This window comes from Rhagoletis zephyria, unplaced genomic scaffold, assembly GCF_001687245.7.
Source record: "Rhagoletis zephyria isolate East Lansing unplaced genomic scaffold, Rhagoletis_zephyria_1.1 Rzeph_scaffold_00070, whole genome shotgun sequence".
Taxonomy (NCBI): domain Eukaryota; kingdom Metazoa; phylum Arthropoda; class Insecta; order Diptera; family Tephritidae; genus Rhagoletis; species Rhagoletis zephyria.
In genome coordinates, this window is record NW_016157154.1 from 215,938 (window position 1) to 241,791 (window position 25,854).

Consider the following 25,854-nt stretch of genomic DNA (forward strand, 5'->3'; position numbering starts at 1 on the left):
ACCAACAACCACATGATCAAGTGAATTGCAGCGGAATAGCTGCGCTTGATTGTGTTGGCATAACAAAAATGAAAATAGTGGAAAAAAGCAAACGATAATTTACAAGGCGTACTTAGCACGGTGCATAGGCAACTGGCTGAGTCAGTGGGATCGTCGGTTCGAATCCTACAGAAAGAAGTCTGATGAGGAAATGTGGTGATTTCCGAAATAGCTATCACTTCTACCATTATTTCAAATTATTGTTGCTTTTCCACAATAAAAATTTTCATTTAAAACGGCCTCGAGCTCAATATAAATTGTTGAAATTAAATATTTATCTTCAAAACATAGCTTGGCTCACGTTATACTCTTATACTTACATATATGTCACAAGAGCTCTGATACTATCCAAAATTGAATACGCGCCACCAATTTACGGATGGTGTGCCGCCAGTAATTTGAAACTGCTGTATAAACCTTACCACACCGCAGTAAGAAGGAGCATACATGCCTTCGCCACATCTCCCACTGTCGCCATCCTGACTGAAGCAGGACTACCAAGTATCCCGGAACTAGTAACCAAAGTAACATACAAGCTAATCCCCAAACTTTACAATGCAAATAATGCTCTTCTTCACAAAGATGTTATGTCAACAATTAAACAAAAAGACACTACAAGTTGGATTCCACGATACGGCGAAGTGTGCGCCTTACTAAGTCTCTGAAGATAGATCTCCGGCCGCAACTGATTAAACCAGACTTCGTACCCTACTGGTTTTTAAACCAATCATAATTTATATTGGATTTAGAAAATTCTCCAAAGATTCTACTAGCACTGCGGTCTTCAGAAAGAAGGCTGGAAGAAAGGCTGGAATTTCCTTTATACTGATGGGTTAAAAACCGAGAATAGCACACATTAAATGTAATGGCACGGTCATCACGCGGGGAGTCCTCGAACAACACTGCTCCATATTTACAGCTGAGGCACTAGCCTTGAATTTACAAAAAATAATAAAGGTAAATTTATTATATGTTCTGATAGAAAATCTGCAATCAGTGCAGTTAGAAGCATAAACAATGCAGGTACATAATATCTGCAATCAGAACAATTCGCATACCATGTACATATAAAATTCGAGTGATGTGGATCCCAGGACATAAAAGTATACAAGGCAATATATTTGCAGACCTCGCTGCAGGCGAAACACCTTGCTTAACTCATCACACCGCAAGCAACAATGACATAATTAATGTCATTAACATAAAGTTATATCTTGAGAAGCTAAGTAGTTGGCTTAATTACACTTACAGATACTCCACTATAAATAAAAACGCCAAAGGTGCTGTCTACCCGACCACACGCTCCCGGCAACAAATTCAAGCATTTATTCGCTTTCGCATAAGACACACACAACTTACACATGAGTACTTGCTGCCGCCTGCAAGAGGACGTTATCCGTAGACCACATCCTAAACGACTGTGTTCAATTAAAATCCATTCAGGAAAAATTGTTTGGTAATATCACACCCAGTTCATGTTTAACCGCAATCAATGCTGAGAATACGTCAAAACTTGTAAACTATCTAAAAGCATGTAACTTACTTAATAGAGTTTAATACTTATTTGGGACATATTCTTATTCCATAAGCGAGTCGAAGGCCCTGGTAGCAAGCACTTCATTACTTACTAAGTATAATAAGCATATTATTGTACCTAGCTATAATAAATAAAAAAATTATCTGACCATATGATTTAAAATAACATAATATTTTTTAGAAATTGTGCCATTGTAAATATTTAAATTGATCGGTGAAACCGGATATTAGTGTTATATCTCAACATATGTAAAGGCTGGTTTTCCATATGCCAAATTTTAACAACATATTTTGACACAAATTTATCTCCTTTTCCCATACCTTTACCGATTATATTATGAGCTAAAAACGGAGACGTAGCCAATTTAGAAGCACATGTACACGACTGAACCCTATTCCGATCTAAATCAATCGATAAACCATTTTTCTCTCTGACGTCACGATTTATTTTAAAGGACTTTGTAATTTAAAAAATTCAATTCAGAATAAAAATATGGGTACAAAATGCATAAGGAAATTTTTTTTTAGAATTTAAAACAATTAAAATTTTTTGGATTCACAAGAACGAATAGGTATTTTTTTAAGCGGATAAAGTGAGAAGGACGAAATTCGAGGATGAAATCGAGTTTATATACATAAGTTCTTAATATATAATTTCTTTCAAAAACAAATATTGCGAAATATCAAGGATACAACTTTTAAAAGGAAATTTTCAATACTTACCGGTCTCTCTGCACCAAAAACTTGAAGTTGTTTTAATACCTATACTTCTTCTCTAACCACATTTTTCTGAATTTTTTAATAATTTTTAAATAACTGACGTCATGGTGAAAAACTAAAGACCCAATTTTTCTATATTTGGACCATGGTTTCGCGAATATATTGATATTTGTGTATAAAATTTACTATAGCGCGGTGTTATATGTATAATGAGCTATAATGTATTTATTAAATAAAAAAAGAAATATAGCCAATACTGCTTAAGAAAAGAAGTTTCTATTATTGCCATCATTGCGAACTACAAATCCCGGGATTATTTGTCAAGATTCCCGGGATTTTTGGGATCTTAAAAAGGCCGGGATCCCGGGATTAACATTCCTAAGATGTGCGTATGTATATATGGGCATTCCCATGGTGGCGCACGTGACAGTCGTACGATTTCAATGTGATACAAAAAAGGAATACCAGTTGTTTTCTTTAACTTTTTTGGGCCATTGTATAGCACATAATTAGCTCTATATTTAACCGAAAAATGAAATCAATCGAACTGCTTGGTCCTGAAATATAAGCATTCAAAGAGAGGTCGTTACGTGACAAAAAATGGAAGTTGATTTTTTCTTTTCTTACAAAATCGCAAAACTCTGCGAATTGTGGATGGCTATTTTCATGAAACTTATTTTAATATGATTTGGAGCAATTCTAGTTGTTTTTAGAGTTTTTTGAATTAATGCAAATTGTTTCAATTCTCTTTTACAACCCCAAGTGTGAAACGTGACGTGACGTGACGTGGCGTCACGTGACATAAATTTCAATCGTTATATTTTTGTTAATATTGCTTTCAAATGAATTTTTAACGCAAACAAAACATGCATTTTATGTAGAATATACTTTATGCTTTGACTTCAGCGCCAATTCAGGGTAAATTTATTAGAAATCTATGACTTATTATGTTTCAACCACATACGCCAAATTCGAACCAAATCAGACCATAAATACGGTTTTTCAAAATATCTCGACCTTGGCACCACCTAGGAAGACCATTTTATGCAAAGATGATTATACTTACATAGCCAGTATATATTTTAAAAAGCAGACAAATCGGCCCGTAAATACGTTAGATATAAAACTTTTATTTTTTTGTCGTGGTGGACCTTCCGCTGGAAACACCCATATGTAGCTTAAGCCATATCATGACATATGTAAGAAAAAAAGTTTATCGCGTGTCAGTTTTATTTAAACACTTATGTCGAGAGAAAAATTTGCGGTGTAAATATTGACGTAAAATACGTGTTACGTTTCGATATAGAGGCTATGCTCAAATGTTCTAGTTGTAATTTTTAGAGCCTCACGAAAACGCTTATTACACGAGAACTAATGAATCGATTTCAAAGAAAAGTTTGGCGTTTCAAAGAAAAAATTCCAAACCTATCGACAGATTCATTACTGTAAGTAACCAATTCGGCTGCTGTCGCAGAAACAGCGGTAAATATTGGCTGATTTTGGGGTAAATTTTAAGTCTTCAAAGTTCTTTATCAACTTATGATTTGCAGATATAACTTTCATTTTCAAAATATAGGCTCTCTGAAGTAATAGAAGTATTATCGTGTACAAATTTTATATAAATTCAACCAACATTGAGCATTTTAAGGTAAACATTTTTTGAAAAAATTAGCAAATTTTGCTCGAAAACCGCTCGAATAATTTTGTTTTTGTTTTCTTTAATCAAAAGCCCAAGTTCTTTTCTTTCGTTTGGTGTATGGGAAGTATTAACTTATATCTTTTAAGTATGTTTATTTCATTCAAATATATGGCCATAACTGATTTTCCATACAAAATCACTTCGTTATAATTTTGCAAACACGTACTTGCGCTGTACAGTGGACAAAAAATGGAATTGAATGTTCATAATTCACTGGAGCCTTCATTTCTTAACCAATATGACTAATTAGCAGAAAAAGAAGAAGAATAAAAACTAGTTTAAAACAACTGTAGGGTTCCCCCAATATGAAAAAAAATTTCACAAGAAAAATTTTAAATATTTTAAAATAACTTTTCACCAAAATAAAAATTTTCATAATCAAATTGGTTAAGAAATGAAGGCTCCAGTGAATTATGAACATTAAATTCCATTTTTTACCACTGTGCATGCAAAATGCACGTGTTTGCAAAATGATAACGAATTCATTTTGTATGGAAAGTCAGTATGCTCATATACATATTTGAATAAAATAAACATATTTAAAAGATATAAATAAATACCCTGTAGGAAATATATCTAACTATAAGCTAACTTTAAGTTGATTAGGAAGGATCTAAAAGTCACTTATTATCTGTATATTTTCTATATTTCTATGGCGATGGCCGCGAAATAGTTAATGGTTTACCTCTGCATTAGATGTAGTCAAGGGTGGTTACCCCTGCATTTGATGTAACTAACTTGTAACTAACTACTTTCAGACAGAAAATATCAATAGGAAAAAAAATGTTTTTTTTATTTTTTTATTTTTATTTACATTAATTTATTACATTTCATATTTGTTTCCATATTATACTGTAGGTGGTCCCATATTCGAACTCCGTCAGACGTAACTTCAAAATGATAATATGAAATTTCGATCTTCCTTTTATTTGTACTCAATTCGAAAAAGTATTTGCGTAGTGCAGGATATTTAAATAGAAATGCGTTTAAAGAAAACAATCTCCTTCATTACTCCTGCATTACTTGTCAACTAGTTTCAAGTTAGCTTTTTGTAGCTAACTACGGGTTATGTATTTTATAGAAATGCCGCAAAAAGCTAACTACAAGTGGGTTATTTTTTATCAATTGATAATTTTTTTCTGCAGGGTACTTCCCATACACCAAACGAAAGGAAATGAGAGAAGAAGACAAAAGTTATGTGTGTGTAGGTATTTCGGCTTTTGAGTAACAGATGGAGAAATATTTATAACCTAATCGCGTATGTATGCAAATACATAGATACGTATATGTGTTGACTGCAGTTAATGTGGATCTGTTTTTAATTAACTCCTTTTTATTAGTAGCTTGGGATGTAACTATGTAATTTTAATGCGCCTAAAAGATGCGGAGAATTCCATTCACAAGTTACATACTTACCTGCAGTGGAATTCTGACAATCGCTACGCTAAATTGTCATTTGAAAAAACATCAACTGGAGTTATTATAAGCAAATACAGTGACTAAACTCCGCTTGTTGTTTTTTTAATACTCACAATGTTTTTCAAGTAAAAATCTTTTTGCATTTTTTGTAAAAGAATATTGTTTGAAGCTATTTACAACATTTAGAAAAATTAAAAAAAAACTTCGTCTAAATATTGAACCTTTTACTACGAATTTTTAAAACAATTTTGGGTATGCAGTTTTATAGCCCATGGTATTTTCGTATAACCAACAATATGCAGTAAAAATTCCCATTATATTTAAAAAAAAAAATTTGCCGCTGCTCTTTTGTGTTTTTTTTTTTCATTTAACAATTGCCATTTAAGTTAATGCCAGATAACTTTGTGGCTTTGCGTGACATTTATAACTTTACGAGCAAATCGCCAGACGCAAAATGTATGCCACAATGAACGCTAAGAAAAAAATTTTGTACTGCTTTTTCACTGGTCAAAATTGCTGTGGATTTTATATATTTAAATTTAAAAACATTAGCAATGTAATTAAATATGTTTCTGCATCCAAACTCCAATTCGGACGAAACTAAATAAATGTTAAATCAGCTGATTGTCAACGTGCGCAAAAAGATGGGAGTTGGCCATCTTTTCGCTTCGCGATGCAGCTGAAATGATCTATGCATGCTTTGTGCATTTTCATACACTTCATCCTATCTGTCAAAGTGAATCTCTAACGCAAAGCGAGGCAAGCGTTTTATCTGGCATCAGCTTTATAAAAACTGGCTTTGACTTTTTTAGCCAGTTCTTCTTCTAGGTGGCTCTAAAGCAAACATGTCAGACACCAACTAAACGGGCTTTTTTGCACCGGTGGTCGTCCAAGGTAATGGGGTCGGTTGGTCTTTCGTGGGATGCACCGTCGTCTGATGATCTACGCGACGATTGGTTAAACTATCGATCTAAGGTAGGGATGGAAAATCATATTTTCAAATTGTTTTAGACAAAGTGAATCATTTTCTGTCGTCAACCCCTGTCTACGTGCTGCGTCAGCTTGCCAGATCTCACTGGGAGCTCTTTTGACCGTTCTTCTGAAGCATTTGTTCATCTAAACCCTCTATATAAGCCAAAATACCGCGGTCGCTTTGTGTCTTTGTATTTCACCAAAATATTGATTTAGCTTCTGAGAGATCTACTAAATATGTAATTTATGTAAACAAATTGATGTTTAAAAATGTGTTTTGATCTACTTCACATTAAGTGCAATTAGATTTGAACCTTTCGAGCATTTACTCAACCTTAAGAAAGAATCAAAAGAGATTGGTTTAGCGGAGAACGAGTAGGTCAAATTACCTCTTCGCAACAAACAAAGGGGGCATGGCACTGTTGACAGCCATTACTTCCACATTAACTCTTGTCCTCTGGTGCTTATTTAGGCTTAGCAGGGGGCTTCAAAATGAATGGAAATCAACCAGAACTCCGCCAACTGTGCGAGTATAGTCATATCACCTCTCGAACTGCTGACACATCCGCTTTGGTGGCAGGGCACAAGCTGGATGGAGAAAGACATGTCTGTAACAGACAAACCGCTCTCGCACCATGGGAACTAAACGAATACAGTAAGCGCCGAAGATCCCACCATTTTATGCACTGCAGTTATCAATGCTGTACGATCTATTGAAACACGACAAGTGGGTGGACACATTCAAAGTGCTGGCTTATCATACGATCGGCGGTTCCCCATCATCTTGCCGAGATCCAGTCCTCTGGTCACGCTACCCATTCGACAAGATCACGAGAAAACCCTCCACCGGGGACGCAACTTCAGGCGCCAAAGGAGCCGTCCACAATTGTTCGATCTGTCGTCGACATCGCGTAGCGTTATTGATGCAATAGATGGCGTCTTTACCTAGGCGGCGCGTTAACGCTGTACGATCTTTTGCTGCTTCCGGCGTAGATTATTGTGGTCCGTTTATGTTGCGTGCGGAAACAAATAGCTCTCGCACAATGATTAAAATCTACCTCGCTGTTTTCATTTGCATGAACCAAGAAAGTTCATCTGGAAGCGGTAGACGACCTCTCTTTTCAGCCGTTCCTTGGTGCGTTCACTCGCTTTATTAGGCGACGAGGGCCATGTCGCGATTTGTACAGTGCTAATGGTACGGCTTTCATCGGTGATAATCGACTATTTCAAGAGGATCTTACCGCCTGGTATTTTATTTCTCCGAGCTTGCCGTATCAAGGCGGGCTCTGGGAGGCTGCAGTTAAGTCTGCTAAACACCATCTAGTTCGTTGTGTTGGTGCTTAGATGATGGGGAACAGCCAGATGCAGACTTTGGCGGCACGAGTTGAAGCGTGTCTTAATACGCGTCCCATGTTCCTACTTCATGACAATCCTTAAGACAAGCTCGCCCTTAGTCCAGGCGATTTTCTAGTGGGTCCTCGCTGTTAGCCGAACCAGAACCTGATGTCCACCAAGACTCTGCCAATGGACTGAAGCAGAGCAGTGGATGCCTCACCCGGACAGTCCATAAATTATGCAGCCTCTTGGGCAGCGAAGATTTCGAGACGAACGCCTCGACCGGGCAGGATGTTCAATATGGTTAAGCCACTTAAGAACTTTAGATAAAATTAATTAAACCTTGTTTTCTATTCATTTGTTTCGAGCCTCAACTTTCGAGTCTAGGTTACGCCGTGCGATAAAAATAAACAAATTTCGAAACACAAGGTTCACAGGGCCGAATAGGTATTGGAAATGTTCCTTTAATTAGTTTTATTTTTTTAAGCGAATAAAGTTAGAAGGACGAAATTCGAGGATGTGGCCGAGTGCATATTAGACTTTAACATATCATTTTTTCGAAAATTGCTGTAAAATTCCAAGGATTTTCAATGAAAAAGAGAAAAACTAAAAACTAAACCGAAAATTTGCGAATATATAAAATTTTGTGTGTGTAAAATTTACTGTCGCACGGTGTTATATGACATTCTTTTCATTGTACATTTTACTTGTTTTTCTCAAAGTATAAAAGGCAAAATTCAACTGTAAAAGTTCTTCTTTTCCAATAAAGGATTACCTATCTTTGTAACATCATTTGTAACATAATAAATTAGAGAAACTCTTTTCGGGACTCAAGTTGGCATAGTCGTGCTTGGCCAATATATAGCCCTTAATGATGTTTGAGCTTCTTAATATTTAGTCTGTTCCTTTGAACTTCGGACTAAAACCTGTGGAACTGTCAAACTACAATTTTACTCTCTCAAATGAGAGTAAAAGGAGAACAGATACAGAAGTGCATGGGAACGCAAAAAGCACTATTTCCTGTAAAAATGGCAGTCGGTTTGATTACATGTCATTGGTACAACACTGATTTGGCTGAAATATCACTAACTGTTTATTAAAATCTATACATGTTCAAATATTTCATTGTTTACTTACATTTTTGTACAAATATAAGATTCTTTGTTTACACCGCTTTCTGTTTTTGTTTGCACATGCTGATCGTTCGACACTTTTCATGCACTTACAGGAAAAAAAACTCCCGACTAAATCCTGTAACTTCTGACTAGGAGCAGTTGCTCAGTTACTCTCTTAAAAGTGTTTCCACTTACAGGTTTTATATCAATAGGAACTACTTCCTGTAAGTTCTGACTAAATCCTGTAAACCGGACTGCTATTGGAACAGACTAATTATATATAACTTTATTAGTTTATTTTCCAAGAAAATTATGTAGCTGTTTTCACAGCGTGCCGAAAAAAATTTTCCACTCCCGAAATACCATCCAAGTAAGTATACAAATCGCTTGGAACAAATTAAACTTTTTTTGTGATACGATCTAAAAAGACATACATACATATGTACATATGCACGTATGTATGTATGTATATGGGGAAACATGTATGTATATTCCAAAAACTCACCAGGAAAGAACAAAGTACGTAGAATGATATAAAATAAGGAAATGCTATGCTTGATCCACAATCTTTGCGCGCATCTGAGTTTGGATCACAATGTACATCTTTATCGGTGGAGCATGACATCATAATTTCTTGCCAAGCTTCTCCAGTAGCAGATCGAAAAAGAACCAGTACCGCTTGTGGAAATGTTTGGAAGTTATTATTACGATGTATGGCCGTATCATCGCTAAGATTTATTTTCCCGAAAACCTAAGGTACAAAGTACAATTTTCAATAATTAATAGATGTGCAAAGATTTTACTTCTCGATAAATAATATACCTGCATTCCAATGACAGCATAAATGAAAAACAGCATTATAATAAGCAAGGCGACATAAGGTAGCGCTTGGAAAGACTTTATAAATGTCCATAGGAGGGTTCGGATTCCTTCACCTTTGCTCAACAGTTTAACCAGTCGCATGACGCGAAACAATCGGAAGAAGTTTATAGAAATTAAATTTGACCCAGTCTGTGCAAAAAGTAAATACAAACAAACAAATCAATATTTATTTCTCTTGATAAGCTCCGGCATGGGCGTAGTATATATGTATGTACCTTGGCTTTAGCTTTACATCCTTCCACAATGTCACACGCCAGAGACGAATTATCTTTATTCTTAAAAAAACGAATATCAATATTTCTTAAATCAATGGTTCTTCTGTTAAGTAGAGTTATGTATGTACGATAAATAAATGCATTGGCAAAGGACCAACAAATTTTTAAAGTATGTAAACGAAAGATAATAACTTAGCCAAATATTTTTACTCCGAAATAAAAGTCCTTTCCGGATAATAAACAAACCGTTTATCCAAATTAAACAAGTTTGGTATCAAATTAAAGAGAACTAAAATAGCTTTGAAACTGAAATATCTAAACGAGGAAAGCGCCCAATTGAAAAATATTTCAATAAGAAATGTTATTTAGTTACCTTAGAACAAACCTTTGGTCAGCTATAAGAATTTATTTTGTATTAAATTATAAAAAAAATATATATAAAGAGTGGTGGTAACCTTCGTTCGCTATTTCTGTTTAAAAGTCTTTTCAGTTCTCTTACATATGATATCAAATTTGTTTAATTTGATTAAGCGGTTTATTTTATGATCCGGAAACGACTTTTATATCGGAATAAAAAATATTTGGCCAAGTTTAACTCGTAAAAAAATAACGCTTCTTTTCTGTCCCTGCCTAACACTTTATAATCCAAATAGCCGGTATTCCGGATTGATATTTTGTAGTATTGGCTATTGTGTTATCCGAGTTCATTGTAATTAGTCCTAACTCGTTCTTCAAAATAAAGGCAGGGCTCGCTGCCGTAAAAATAAATAATTTTTCAAAATAGCATAGGTTACTTGAACTTTTGCATATCTTACCTTTATTTCCGAATACACAATATCAATAAAACTACCGAGCACTATAATGAAATCGAAAACGTTCCATGCATCCCCGAAGTAGTTCTGAAAATAGATGTTTGAAAAATAAAATGTTAGCAGCGGAAAAAGAGTACCACATTCTTAAGGTTGGTTTTAACTATGTCATATTTTGACAACAAATTTTGTCAACATAATTTGGCATAACTTGATTGTGAGCCAAAAAAATGGACAGGTAGCCAATTTAGCAGCACATGTACACGACTGAAGACCTATTCTGATCTAAATCAATCGATAACCCGTTTTTTAGTTCCATTTGACAATGTGTTCTCACTTATTTGACGACAAATGCCATTGAATTTGACATAGTGAAAACCAGCCTTTACGAATAAAACATACATACGTACATACGCACATACACACATTAGGGTGGCCATCAAAAATGCTTTTTTTTGGAAAAAAACCCATATTCCTCTTAATTTTTTAAATTTTGACCATCGATAATTTCCACAATTTCAAAATATGTAGTACTATCTAAAATTAAATCTATTTGTAAATAATCTGATAGCTTATTTATTGCAATCGCATACAAATTGTCGAAGTTAGGCGACTTTTCTTAAATACAGCCTTGAGTTTATACTGTGTATGTACCGGACTTTCAGATATTTTGAGCAGTGTGGCTAAGGAATCCATCAATATTTATGCAAAATTGATATATACATACTAAAGCACTGCAAATATACCAGCAGAAATACTCTTCACATGTGTACATAAGTAAATGCAACATATATTTTAGAGTACTTAAAAAGATAGGAACAAAAAAAGAGTACATCAAGCTACATAAAACACTGTTCCGCTTTTCCAGAGTACTTGAGTATGTTGATTGCATTCAGTAGTATTTGAAAACTTTATAGGAAATATAGGAATACTTATGAAGTTTTATCTTTTAAAATGTTAGCATTTAACATGATGTTAAGAAAAAACATATTTACATTTTCTTTTTATTCCAATATATACTTAAAAGCAAAAAAGTTCGAATCTTTCATACATATTATGTAAGTTTTTTAAATAACAAAAAATGTGTGTCCATTTTCCCGTGACCTGTCATTATGACCAGATTTTATTGTCAAATTGATATTTTCATTTCCCAATACCAGGCGCTCATACATGTGAAGTAACAAGTTTTCTATTTCTAAGCAGAACATTTTTTGTACAAATTTTTAAATTTCCAAAATTCTACTTTGCGAATTACCAAAGGCTTCTACAAACGAATTAAAAACTTCTACAAACAAATGTATGCATAGGGAAAGATTGATACCTCATATGTATGTGCGCCTGGTATGGGGAAATGAAAGTATCGTATTGTACAAATAAAAATCGGTTTTCTGTATAAAATAAGTCCACTTTCTTTATAAAAATATGCTGTTGGCTAAATATTCGGAGCGCCCTACATTGTTTATCCATGTTTGCTATTTAACATAAGTGTTAGCTCTAACATTAACATTATGTAGCATTAAACGAAAACTTCCAAAAATAAGGCCTGTATGCAGCTCTCAAGAAAAGCAAAAACTCCACATAAAATGACGTACAAGAAATGGCTAAGAAATTTTCTTGAGTCAAATTTCCTTAAGGCAGTACGCAGTTCTTAAGAAATTTACTACGCTTTCTACTACGGTTTTCTAAAGTTTTTTGTGAAAAAAGAGCACAAGGCAACCCAGGTTTGCAACAGAAATATATGCCCGTTCCATTATTTCTTGAGGAAAGAGTGAGGCAACAGGCTGTGAGGTATCAAAAATGTCAAAATTCCTTGGACACACACGCGAAATAATGGCAATTTTTTCTTGACCGCTTTCTTGAGAGCTGCATACAGGGCTATACTCAAAAAATACTTGTGAAAGAACATATTTTTTGTGGAAGTTTAACAGCATGGTACTGCTGATTTATGTTCCTCTTTTTTTCGGAACATAATTTATTTGAGTACTTTTTTTTATGTATACAGCGCTCAACATCTTCACTTCTCTTCCTTCCACGCCCTCTTTGTTAGAGTATGAGTAGTTTACATATTTGAAAAAAACTCCACAGTGAAGCAAACTGAATTCCAATGCAGACCTTTAATACATACAATCACTATTTAGCAAAAAATTGGTTTTTCCAAAAATTTTCGGAAAATGAGGGTGGCACCGACCACTTATATCATATATGAAGGGGTTAGAATCACAAGGATCTAAGTAGTTCTGAAATTTTTTTTGAGATAATTAAGGTTAAAGTTGATTACCACGGTGGGCTTGGATCAGGTTTAACCCAAAAGTTCTTGCCCATCAAATATTTCTCCAAATTCTCATTCTGTCATCATAACCAAATGATTTGTGCTGAAAATGAAAATCTTCTATGGAAGGATTCGAAAGATATCTCAATTATCCTTAATTCTTCGTAGGATAGCTTTTCAAACTAAGTTAAAAATCATCCTACAGTAAAAATTTTTGAAGTAAAATCTTCGTCTATCCATCGCAAATAATATTCATTTAATTTTAGTGCAAAAGTTATTTGCTTGAGCTTTAAAATTTGCAAAAACCGCTAAAGCCCATGGGTTTTGCTAGTTTTTACGATGAGTGTTGTTAGTTATCTCGAAAATAACTTTCAGTTTAATAGCAATAAATTGCAATACTCGAATGGGTTTTGCCTCCTTTTTCTGAATTTACTGACTTTGTAAAAGAGTATTGCATACAAAGACATAGAGTTAGATACTCTTTTTAGCGAATTCTTAGTCGTTCACAGTTTTTGCGTAGTTAAAAAATTATTTAAGTTATGAGGAAATTTAGATGAACTCCTTAAAAAGTGGTACTTTTTCACAGCATGAGAGGATTTAGGAATAGAGTTTGTTTCCTGGCGCAAAGAGAGAAACCGGCTTCTAATTAAAATTTTTGAAAGTGAACTTCAAATTAAAAGTAATTTTAAAATGAAATGTATAGAATTGTTTGACTATTTAAACACAGAAAATGTGAAACAATGAAAATGTAAAATAATTTATTGGCTCCTGTTTATAATGATGTGTTCATGTTAAAATGAATAACACTTTTATGTTTTATGAACTTTATTTTATTAATATACCAAAATATTGTTAAAACAACAAGAACTCAGGCGTTTTAAATTATTTTCTGTTACTTACATTCATAATTTTGCTTTGAATAAAAATGTACTGAAAAGTACTGATTTTTTAGCATGTAAAAGTCTAATGTACTGATTTCGCGCCACAATAAATAAGCTTAATGATAGCTTATCAGATTATGTACAAATAGATTTAGTTTTAGATAGTACTACAAATTTTGAAAGTGTGGAAATTATTGATGGTCAAAATTTAAAAAATTAAGAGAAATGTGGGATTTTTTTATTTTACCCGATAAAAAATCCCAACAAGCCAAGTTCGACAATAGATTATTATTATCTTAAAGGTTTATATATCCTCTTCTTAGATCATATTCGTTCTTTGAAATCGAATCAAAAATAATCATTCAAAAACTCATAAATCTACAAAATCGCATTTTCTGACCTAAATCGACAGAAAATCTATAAAAATAGGCAGTAATATTTCTCACAAAAGAGAACAAAATTAGGGAGTAGGGTCTTGAAATTTCCAAAAAAATGAATTTTCGGTGGGCACCCTAATACATATCTACATATGTATGTAGTATATATGGGCGAATCTTTCCACCAAAAATGTCTTTGGAACTTTCAAGTGGAAATGTTAAAATGTCAAGTGGATTAAACACCAACAACAGAAATGAGAACCAACCACAAAAATGAGGATTAAATCCGTTTGAGATCAAGTTTTCAACAAGGGACGGAAAATAATTATGGTTTTTTTTTATTTTAATAAAAAAATTTACATGTTCTAAGCGTCCCAGAAAACTCAGAATTGTACACATGAATTTTATTTCTTTGCTCAAAAACGTCTACCATTATTTAGTTTATGATTATTATGAGTGGTTATTTAAAAAATTATGTTCTTTAGGTTAAAAATAATGATTGTTATTGAATTAAATTTTTTTACTTAAGAATAACGATAATTTAGAAAACTCAAAAGCTATACATGTCCTCATCAGAGGGAGCGACACCATAAAAATAAGGAATAGGAATAAGGGTTACAACTTTTTGAAGAAAGGAATAAAATGAAATAAATAATTAATATTTTTGATCACTTATATGAATCATAGTCCCTGTTATGCGTTTAAGGCAGGAGTCGGCAATCATTTTTAGGACAATGAGCGGCATTAAAAACAATCAAATTTAAGAACTATACTACTTATTTATCAAAATAGTTGAACCTTTTTTTTATAGTCTAATGATTTTTGCCAAATAAAACACTTGATACACGCGCTATGATGGACAGCAGGTCGGCCCGAAATGCATACGTATGGACAAATAAAATAGTTGTTTTGTGTCAAAGCTATCAAATGTTTTATTTGGCTAACTAATTTTGTAGTCAATAAAGGAAGCACATTTTTAACTTAACAAAAAGGAAAAAAAAATCAAATTTAACTTTAACTTAATCCCTGCGTTACTATCGTCAGGGTGTAACCTACCCAGTGTGCTTAGTTTCTTAAATAATTTAAATGTATAAAGGAAAATCATCAAAAACTTAAGACGTAATCTCCGACACCTCCGGTTTTTCGGCCGGTCCTAGGACCTACTGGTCTCTGAGTAGTGGAATGGGCTTTAAAGTCCTTTCAGCCCTACAACCCTTGAGGAATCTTGAGGGAATCTTTCCCGCTCAACTACAGGACATACTGTGTCCCTTACTTTCTCAGATTTTTACTGGGGGCCTAACCCTGACTCACATACCACACGAGTGGACAAAAGGCAAAGGTGGTATTCCTACCAAAAGGAGGCAAGGCCGCTCATGTGAAACGGAAGGATTTAAGGCCTATAAGCCTCACTTCATTCTTTCTTAAAACTCTAGAGAGGCTCATCGACGAACATATTCGACGGAATATTAAAACTGATAACCTCTCCTCGAATCAGTATGCATATTCGACGGAATATTAAAACTGATAACCTCTCCTCGAATCAGTATGCATATTCCAAGGGAAAATCCGTGGAGACCGCACTCCATGAAATCGTATCGGCGATTAAAAAAGGATTGGCCTTAAAGGAATACACGATTGGAGTTTTTCTCGATATCGAGGGTGCTTTCAACAGCGTCTACCCGAAGCCTGTTTTTAACTCCCTTCTCATGGCGGGAGTGCAGCGGGGTCTGGTGGATTTTGTTGAGCTCCTTCTTGGAAAGAAAACTATTCTATCATAACTGGGGGATGGTTTCATTACAAAGTATGTGACCAGAGGCACCCCCAAGGGGCGTTCTCTCCCCTCTACTCGGGAATCTGACAGTGAACACCCTACTTCTAAGCCTAAAGAGCACCGGTTGTCAAGTCATAGCGTACGCCGATGATATAGCAAACGTGGAAACGGGCAAACATCTTCAGGTCCTGAGTGAGTTATTGCAAAACGCACTCGGTCTGGTAAAGATCTGGTCCAAGGAATGTGGACTTAGTGTCAATCCTGCCAAGATGGAAATGGTACTTTTCACAAGGAAGTATAAAACTCCCTTATTTAAACCTCCCACCCTAAACGGGATGGCACTTACTCTCTCAACCGAGGTCAAATACCTTGGAGTCAATCTATATAAGAAACTGGACTGGAAGCGAAACATTGAAGATCGCTCCAGGAAGGCCAATACTGCCCTGTATGCCTCCAAGACGGCTATAGGCAAAAAATGGGGAATAAAACCATATAAGTACACTGAATGTGCACAACTGTGATAAGACCCATCCTTTTCTAAGGGTTCACCGTATGGTGGCCTGCGCTAAACAATTCCTTATCCAGATCCAAGGTGGAACGTGTGCAGAGGACGGCNTATAAGTACACTGAATGTGCACAGCTGTGATAAGACCCATCCTTTTCTAAGGGTTCACCGTATGGTGGCCTGCGCTAAACAATTCCTTATCCAGATCCAAGGTGGAACGTGTGCAGAGGACGGCTGCCATGCTCGTCACGGGACCCTGCCCACCAAATCTCTGGGAATAATCTTAAATCTTCCACCTGTGGATCTATACGGCCAATTTCGGGCCGGCTTTAGTGCGGCCAGGTTAAATATAATCCAGCCGTGGAGAGACCTTAGATTCGGACACGCAAAAGTACTTGAAACTCTACCGGATAATCTACGACAGATAGATTATACCACTCCTCTACTCTGTTTAGACAACAAATTCTCCACAAGAATCCCAGAGAGGAACGAGTGAGAAAGGGCCATAGACCTGAACCCAGGGTCTAGGGCAGTGGTCGGCAAAAATTAAACTGTTACTGTGTTGGTGAGCACAAGAAAACCGCTCCGCATAAGCAACCCGGTAGGAAATTACGAGAAGTGAAACTAAATTTTTAACGCATCGGCCTTTAGTAAAAACATATATATATGAGTGCAAAAAAACCTAACAAACATCGTCGCTGAAATGCAAAAAGTCGTAACTCATAAAAAATTCAAAATACACTTTCTGGTTGATTTGATGGATTTCATGGAATCACAACTCCCCACATCGTTTTATGAAAAAAAATATTACTCACGACTTTTTCCATTTCAGTGACGATTTTTCTTACATCTTTTTGCATTTCAGGTGACGATATGTATGTATATGTGCATCGCTCATTTACTAGAAAATACATAAAAATTCAAATAAAGAATTCGTTTGGATTCACCCGCGTCAATATCTATTGAAATTCATGTTCATCAAAATTTTCTTAAAAAATCTGTTTTAATAGCATATTCCCTAGGCTCATTCCACGGGGACGGGTGTGACATTTCAACTCACATTTTAAGGCTTAATTCTTAAACTGTAATATAAAATTCTGTAAAACGAGTATTTTCTAATAGGTTTCCGCGATATACACAATGCCTAGAAAAAAAAATTCAAAAACAATTTAATCCGAACGAGTTATCTAAATTTAGTTACTGTGACGGGTGTGACGAATACGCAAACAATATTAGCTACTACTTACTTGCATCAGAGTTTTTCTGCTAATTATGTCTTCTGCTTATGGTTTTAAATAGTTCGTTGTATAGTTAAATAAACATTCTCAACATTTACGCCAAAGTTACTTACCTCTATTGGAAATTATAGATTATATGTTCCAAATTCAACTGTGACGGGTGTGACTTGACTTTGTGACGGGTGTGACAAGTTGAGCATGAATACATAATACACATTAGGAGTATTCTCGAAGTCTTGTACGATGCAAGGATTGCCCGAAATGCAAAAATACTATTCCAAATTTGGAAGAGTACGAGAGCACCCATTGAAAAGTGGTAGCATACATAGGTAGCAAGCAGCGAAATTCTGTATCAAATACAATAACAAGATACANTTTTATGAAAAAAAATATTACTCACGACTTTTTCCATTTCAGTGACGATTTTTCTTACATCTTTTTGCATTTCAGGTGACGATATGTATGTATATGTGCATCGCTCATTTACTAGAAAATACATAAAAATTCAAATAAAGAATTCGTTTGGATTCACCCGCGTCAATATCTATTGAAATTCATGTTCATCAAAATTTTCTTAAAAAATCTGTTTTAATAGCATATTCCCTAGGCTCATTCCACGGGGACGGGTGTGACATTTCAACTCACATTTTAAGGCTTAATTCTTAAACTGTAATATAAAATTCTGTAAAACGAGTATTTTCTAATAGGTTTCCGCGATATACACAATGCCTAGAAAAAAAAATTCAAAAACAATTTAATCCGAACGAGTTATCTAAATTTAGTTACTGTGACGGGTGTGACGAATACGCAAACAATATTAGCTACTACTTACTTGCATCAGAGTTTTTCTGCTAATTATGTCTTCTGCTTATGGTTTTAAATAGTTCGTTGTATAGTTAAATAAACATTCTCAACATTTACGCCAAAGTTACTTACCTCTATTGGAAATTATAGATTATATGTTCCAAATTCAACTGTGACGGGTGTGACTTGACTTTGTGACGGGTGTGACAAGTTGAGCATGAATACATAATACACATTAGGAGTATTCTCGAAGTCTTGTACGATGCAAGGATTGCCCGAAATGCAAAAATACTATTCCAAATTTGGAAGAGTACGAGAGCACCCATTGAAAAGTGGTAGCATACATAGGTAGCAAGCAGCGAAATTCTGTATCAAATACAATAACAAGATACAGCAACAAAAATTAAGTGCGCAAGATGAGAGGAATGAGAGACATATGTAGCAATTCCAACAACAAAACAACTAGTACAGGGACGCATTTATTTTGCTATGCTATTTTGCAAAATATATACATGGGTTTCGACTTTGCATATTTTGCAGCGATAGGAAATGGTGTTTCCCATATATTTTGTTGTTGTGTGTTTGCAAGTTATGCAATCCATGCTACGTGCAACGGCTTTGCAAGATTTGAAGAATACCCCTGTTATTAGGCAACTAAACTAACTTTATTTCTCAAAAAATCGGATTTTACGAACACATACAAGATTCTGCCACCTAAAGACGGGATAATCCTTGATCGGACTCTTCATCTCCATTGTATGCCTGAGTAATTGTAAAGTACTTTATTTTTAAATAGTATGAGGCTGTTACCTGTCAAACCGATGCCGTTACCTGTAAAAATCATTTTAGATACTGTTTTTTGCCCTGACAAGCGAAGTAATAATTTCTTTTTATCCGTGACAGCATAGCTTAAGTTTTCCCATCGCTCGAGCAATATATCTTTATGATTAGCTATATCATGGCTGATCATAAACAGATTATGATACATTTCAGATTAGCAGATAAGTAACGGTAGCAGTCGCTGGCCGAATTTATTGAAGTTTCTCAAGCTTTAAATAGTGATGGGTGTGATATGTGACGGGCGTAACAAACATAATCGGTCCTTTTTTCGAAAATAAAAGTATATAAATACTTAAAAGCAATTCGCACATATTCTCCTGTGTCATAGCGTTACTTCCGTCAGCTTTTTTACACTTTTAAAGATGTGTATTTTGTGACGGGCGTGACATTAAAATATGCTTTGCTTCAATATGTAATAAAATATTTAGTACTTGTCCGAAAAATTTGAAAACTACGCCGTTCCAATGCTAACGAATTGTTCTCTCTACTGACGGCTTAGACAATGCAAAAAAGATAAAAGACTACGAAAATCAGTCTTGTAAATTTTGAAAAAAAATTAACCTCTCATATGCTCCTTGGCATCTAGGGACATCCTGCCTAGCCGACGAGCTGGCAAGGAGAGGGACAGAAATATCTGTAGTCAATTCTTCTCGGAATGCGGGCATACCTCTAACCTCCTGTAAAGACAGACTGAATGTGAAAGTCGTTGAGGAGGTAAATATAAGGTGGGCTGTCGAAACCACCTGCCATACTACTAGGCAAATTTGGCCAAAGATTGATGTAAAGCGATCCATAGCTGTTACCCGGCTTGACCGCTGCCCTCTCAGATTAGTAGTCGGGGTAATCACCGGACACTGCCTTATGGGCACACACGGAAAAAAGTTAGGATACCCACCAACGATTTCTGTCGCAGTTGCAGGGACGAGGAAGAGGTGGAGACTATCGGACACTATCACTGCCATTGTCCCGTCTTGCCCAACATGCCCAACCAATTCCGATTTAAACTCGGCGAACGTACTCGACTTTTTGTGCTATATAAAACGCTCTCGGTGGTTTAATTACTAAGGCAGGGAAAGAAACAAATGGCTTCGTCCAGTGGTATCACAACGGGCTTTTCCAGTCCACCTCCGATCCGCACTCTGCGCGGGGCATCCACTCTAACCTAACCTAACCTAACCTAACCTAACCTAAAACGTAATCTTCATCTGTATATTTCTGAATGTTTTAAGTTTAACAGTTTTATACGAAAAGCAGATATTTGCATAAAAACTGTTTTAAAAAGTCATTGGGTGTAATATTTTTTAATTTAATTTAATACATTTATTTAGTCTTGAAATTATTACATCTCTTACAGACTAGTTACAGGTTAAGATAGACTACCAACTAATTTAACAGGTCATTTAGTAGCATTTTAAATCTTTTTTCACAGAAGGAGAAGTCCAAAATTGAAGAATTTGGGAGCAAGTTAAACTCTTTAAGAGCTCTAACAACAGGAGCATTAGCCGCATAATTGGTCCTCGCTAGCCCAACGTAAAATGTGGCATGATTCCTTAAACAAATATTAGGAATAAGAAAAAATATGCGTTCAAGTAAAAAGGGGCAGTCAACCACCCCGGATATTAAATTAAAAATGAAAGTGAGAGATAGGAAGGTTCTCCTACAATTTAATGTCTTGAGATCAATAAGCATACATCTAGATTCATAAGCCGGAACAGGAAGTTCAAAATGAAGGGGGCGCAGAGCGTACTTAATAAAGACTTTTTGCACTCTCTCCAATCGACTTATATGACAGGAATAATACGGACGCCAAATGATAACAGCATATTCAAGCCTCGAGCGCACCAGTGAGGTGAAAAGTGTTTTTAAAGTATACGGATCCGAGAAATCTGAGCTGAAACGTCTGACAAAGGCCAGCATAGAGTAAGACTTAGATAAAGTATAATTAAGATGGCTTTGAAATGAGAACTTCGAGTCAAAGACCACCCCAAGATCAGTGATTTTGGAAACAATGCTTAGTTGTGAGCCTGCAATATAATATGAAGTAGGGATAGGAGAACGGGATTTGGAATAGGAGACATGGGAGCATTTTTTAATATTTAAGGGAAGCATATTTTTCTGGCACCAAGCTACAACATTGTCTAGATCACTCTGAAGCTTCAACGAGTCAGCGGAACACGTAATACTACTAAAAATCTTCATGTCATCAGCATACAAAAGAAATTTTGAAAATTTAAAGCAACTAGTAATATCATTGATGAAAATCACAAAAAGAATAGGCCCTAAAATGCTTCCCTGAGGAACGCCTGAAGAAGCAATGAAAGAGTACGACGACACCCCGTCAACTACAACTGAACAAGATCGATTTGAGAGATACGATTTGATCCAGCTTAAAAAACTTGAGTGGAAGCCAAAACTCTGTAACTTCGATAACAATATACGATGGTTAACTTTATCAAACGCTTTCGAAAAATCAGTATACACGGTGTCAACTTGGGCCCGGTTACTAAAAGCTTCAATGCAGTATTCGGAGAAAACTGCTAAATTAGAAGTAGTTGATCTCCCCGACATGAAACCATGCTGATCTACTGAGATGAGACGACTAATGGAAAAGAAAATTTTATTATTTATTATACATTCAAAAAGTTTTGAGACAGTTGAAATTTTGGAAATAGGACGATAATTGGTGATATCATTTTTATTGCCCGATTTAAAAATTGGCGTAATAAGGGAGATTTTCCACGCATCAATGAAAACGCCTTGCTCAAGAGACTTATTAAAAAGCAGCCATATTGGGTAGGCGAGAGCTGAACAATTCTTAAAAAGGTGAGACGACAAACCATCAACATCAGTCTGCGACGACAGTTTGATTTGACGAATCCCCAGTTCAACATCGTCTAAAGAGATTTCAAGAGCCCCAAAGTTTAGCGCGGAACCACTAGCACCAAACCCACTGTAAAAATCACTACTACTCAAATTAGAGTCAGCCTCAAAATTCGAGCTGAAAAAATCCGCAAAGAGATTTGCAGCTACTAATGCTGAATCAGCTTGTGTATCTTTATAAAATACAGCAGAGGGAATACTCGAACACGATTTTTTAGACTTCACAAAACGCCAAAAAGCTTTCGGATTCAGTTTAATATCCTCTTCGAATTTTCTTATATAATTCTGCTTCAAGACTTTACTCAATGATTTAAACTCGTTCAAATATTTTAAATACATTTCTTTGTAAAAAGGAAACCTTGAATTTTTAAATTTTTTGAAAAACTTGTTTCTCAAATTCTTAAGTTTTTTCAACTCCTTCGTGAACCAAGGAATTTTGTAAACTTTTTTCTTTACTTTAGGAATGTGCTCACTACAAATACAACTTAGATTATACTTAAGAATATTGAAACAACCGGTAGCATCAACCTCAGTAAATAGCGTATCCCAATCAATAGAGTCAATTGCCGCATTAACCACATCAACATCATAATTCTTAAAACAAAACTTGGAAATTGTATCCTCTACGTAAGTATTAAACTCATAAAATTCCAAATGAAGAACCAGCGGAACATGATGCGGACCAGGATTGGACAAAGGGTCTAAACATTCCTGGAGGCAAAAATTCATGTTATCACTTAAAAATACGAGATCCAATATTCTATGAAGACTGTTATTAAAACTGTTGATCTGACTAAGGTCACATCTTGAAAACCCGTCACACAAATATGTTTCAGCAAACGAATTTGAAGACTTTGGAAGAAGCCCCCTACTATTGTCAAAAGTAGACCACTCTAAATTACTGAGGTTGAAGTCGCCAATTACGCAAACATTTTCATGACTAGATGCTAAGGCTAAAATATTATCAACATGCTCTTTATAAAGTAAGTCGCTACTAGAAGGAGGTATATAAGAAGCACAAATTAAAAGTTTAGAGACTCCATGAACAGAAATGCAGAGAATATCCAATAGGGAATCAGTATTCGGCATAGGCACCAAAGTCGCACGAAATTTTCGTCGAACCGCAATTAAAACGCCTCCTCCTCTAGACAGACCAGTTTTTAATGCGTCGCGATCTTTACGAAAAACGCAATATAAATTTTCATCGAAGAATTCACCATCCATAAAGGTATCATTAAGCCAAGTCTCAACTATTACAAAGATATCATAATCCAGGTTTGAACTCATCATAAAGAGTGAGTCGGATTTGGTTCTTAGGCCTGATACATTTTGAAAGTAAATTTTAAGACCTTTGTGAGAATGTGTATTTACTAAATCCCGTGTTGAGGTGGCCCGCCCTTGCGAAAAGAACGAAACGGCCGTATCTGAACATTCGTAGGCCAGATGCTGGCGTTAACTACCTTATCGTAGAAGGAGAGCGGCACGCCAAGTTTAAAACTAACTTTAACCAACTCTTGAATATCAACATCCCGCTTAACGAGGGCATAGCACACCACAAACTTAGGGTTGATTTCAGCGTGCTTCGAAACATAGGCGATAATATCAGCATTCGTCACGTTTGAGGAAAAAGACGACAGATGCAGCCACATCATTTTAGGAGCAACCTGAAGTTCAAGGTTATCACTCGAACCAACCACAATAGGATTGCTCAGATTTCTAATTGAATTTACGACAGCATTCCCACTGGGTGCATTAACTACGTTTACGCCAGCATTCCCACTGGGTGCATTTACTTCGTTCTCGGCAGAGGCATTCGACACAGAAGCAGTAACAGCGGCGGCCGACGTCGACGCCATTTGTGAAGAACGAGGCGCCAAAAGCGAATGATCGCAAGACAAACTAGCAGCACCAGCATAAGTGTGAGCACTAGCGAGAGTAGCAGCTTCAACAGCAGGACCAGATGTAGTGTTCGTTGCACTAACAACACTTTTAGCAGCAGTTACTTTATCAACAATCACTTCAGTGCCCACAGCATTGTTTTTGTTTTTATTCGACTTGCGCGTAATATACCCATTATAGTAGTAGCGTTGTGACTTTTCTGGGTGCTTAACACCCATAGTTAGTAATTAAGGTGGGAATTTTTTTTGCAAACGAAAATAGAAAAATAACGATATTTTGGTTCTTACAGGCTATTATACAAAGGTATACTTTTCTTTGCGTGGTTTCAGTGCTTTCTAAAATACCAATTAAAATTTTAATAATTTTGAAATTGTAGTTAGTCTAAATAAGAAAGCAAAGTCTTTGCAGTATAAGATAACAATGTGTTCATACGAAAGAGAAGAACACCGACTATTGTCGCTTTTATTAGATACAGAGGCACGTAATGTATAAGTACCTATTTCAATAAGTTACCATTTTATGTGGAGCTCGTCGCTAAAATAATAGTTTGCGCAATTTACTAATATTAATACAGCACAATATGCACAAATTCCAGTTCACGAACTATTTTTTAAGGATAAAAGTCATACCAGTTCGTTATGAACCATAATTATACTAGTTCCTCATAGAAAAAAGTAAACTAGTTGGTAGAAATTCTAGTTCGAAAACTGGTATTAAATGGGGAAGGCATACCAGTTAGTCATGGACTAAATTATACCAGTTCTCAGCAGTGAAATGCCAAACCAGCCAGTATAAAAGCTAGTTCATTAACTAGTATGCGCTAAAGTGACGACCTACCATTTCAGACGATTTCGAACAACTTATGCGATCAGCGACATCTGTCTTTGAACAGCCATGACTAAAACTAACTTACTTGCTTTCATCACAAATGTCGGCTGTGGCGTCGAGTGAAAACTACCGATCTGGTTCTGAGATCTCAGGCTCGAGTGCGCGTGGAGGTTGTTAAAGTAAAGTACGTAAATTAATTTAAATATAAAATAAAAATTGTACACAAATTTAATTTCATTTGGAAAAAACCAAATACTCAAATACCATAAAAAATTAAAAGAAATACTTTTTTGTTCTTTTTAAAACAACAAATTTAAAAGTTATAACAAGAAATATAACAAAAAAATTAAAATAAAAAAAGATTCGCTCACTGAGATTCGGACTCGGATCTCTTGATCTGGCGTTCCAAAGCTTTACTCTGTCGACCTTTGCTCCTGTTGCAGCGCCGCGATCAAGTAGGCATACTTGTGCTTTTCACGGAGGATGAATAGGCAGTCTATCCCGTCAACTGGTATGATTTTACTAGTATTTCTACTGGTAGCGTGCTGATGCAGGAGCGGACAATTGACATATCCTATGACACCGCCATGTTAAAAATACCAGTCGCTAACATTGAAAAATGATACAACGTGAACTAGTTGGGCTGAATCACAAACTGGTAGCATTCTGGTTCACAACTGGTAGCTTTCCCTGCACGGGTAGTGGTAAAAGTGGTAAAAGTGGTTACTCTATTAACCCGTGGTAGTGCACATGGTAGTGCAGAGTCGAACAAGTCGGAAGCAGAATAGCGAAAAACTACGACAGAGGGCGCCAATAAATCA

The 25,854-nt window shown here is 35.6% G+C and overlaps 1 protein-coding gene and 1 long non-coding RNA gene across 2 annotated transcripts in view; one reads left to right on the forward strand and one right to left on the reverse strand.

Annotated features, from left to right (window-relative positions):
• Positions 1–25,854, reverse strand: part of Ca-alpha1D (Ca[2+]-channel protein alpha[[1]] subunit D) — a 435,534-nt gene that overhangs the window by 153,036 nt on the left and 256,644 nt on the right. The window contains exons 18-21 of the mRNA XM_017627184.1: positions 10,748–10,831; positions 9,933–9,992; positions 9,658–9,846; positions 9,341–9,586 (exon numbers count right to left, since the gene is read on the reverse strand). Coding sequence (XP_017482673.1) covers positions 9,341–9,586; positions 9,658–9,846; positions 9,933–9,992; positions 10,748–10,831 — 579 coding nt within the window. The remainder of the gene's footprint in view (positions 1–9,340; positions 9,587–9,657; positions 9,847–9,932; positions 9,993–10,747; positions 10,832–25,854) is intronic.
• LOC108371628 (uncharacterized) lies at positions 3,572–17,719 on the forward strand. The gene is made up of 3 exons (XR_001848774.1): positions 3,572–3,582; positions 16,267–16,271; positions 17,567–17,719. It is a non-coding gene; the product is annotated as an uncharacterized LOC108371628 (long non-coding RNA).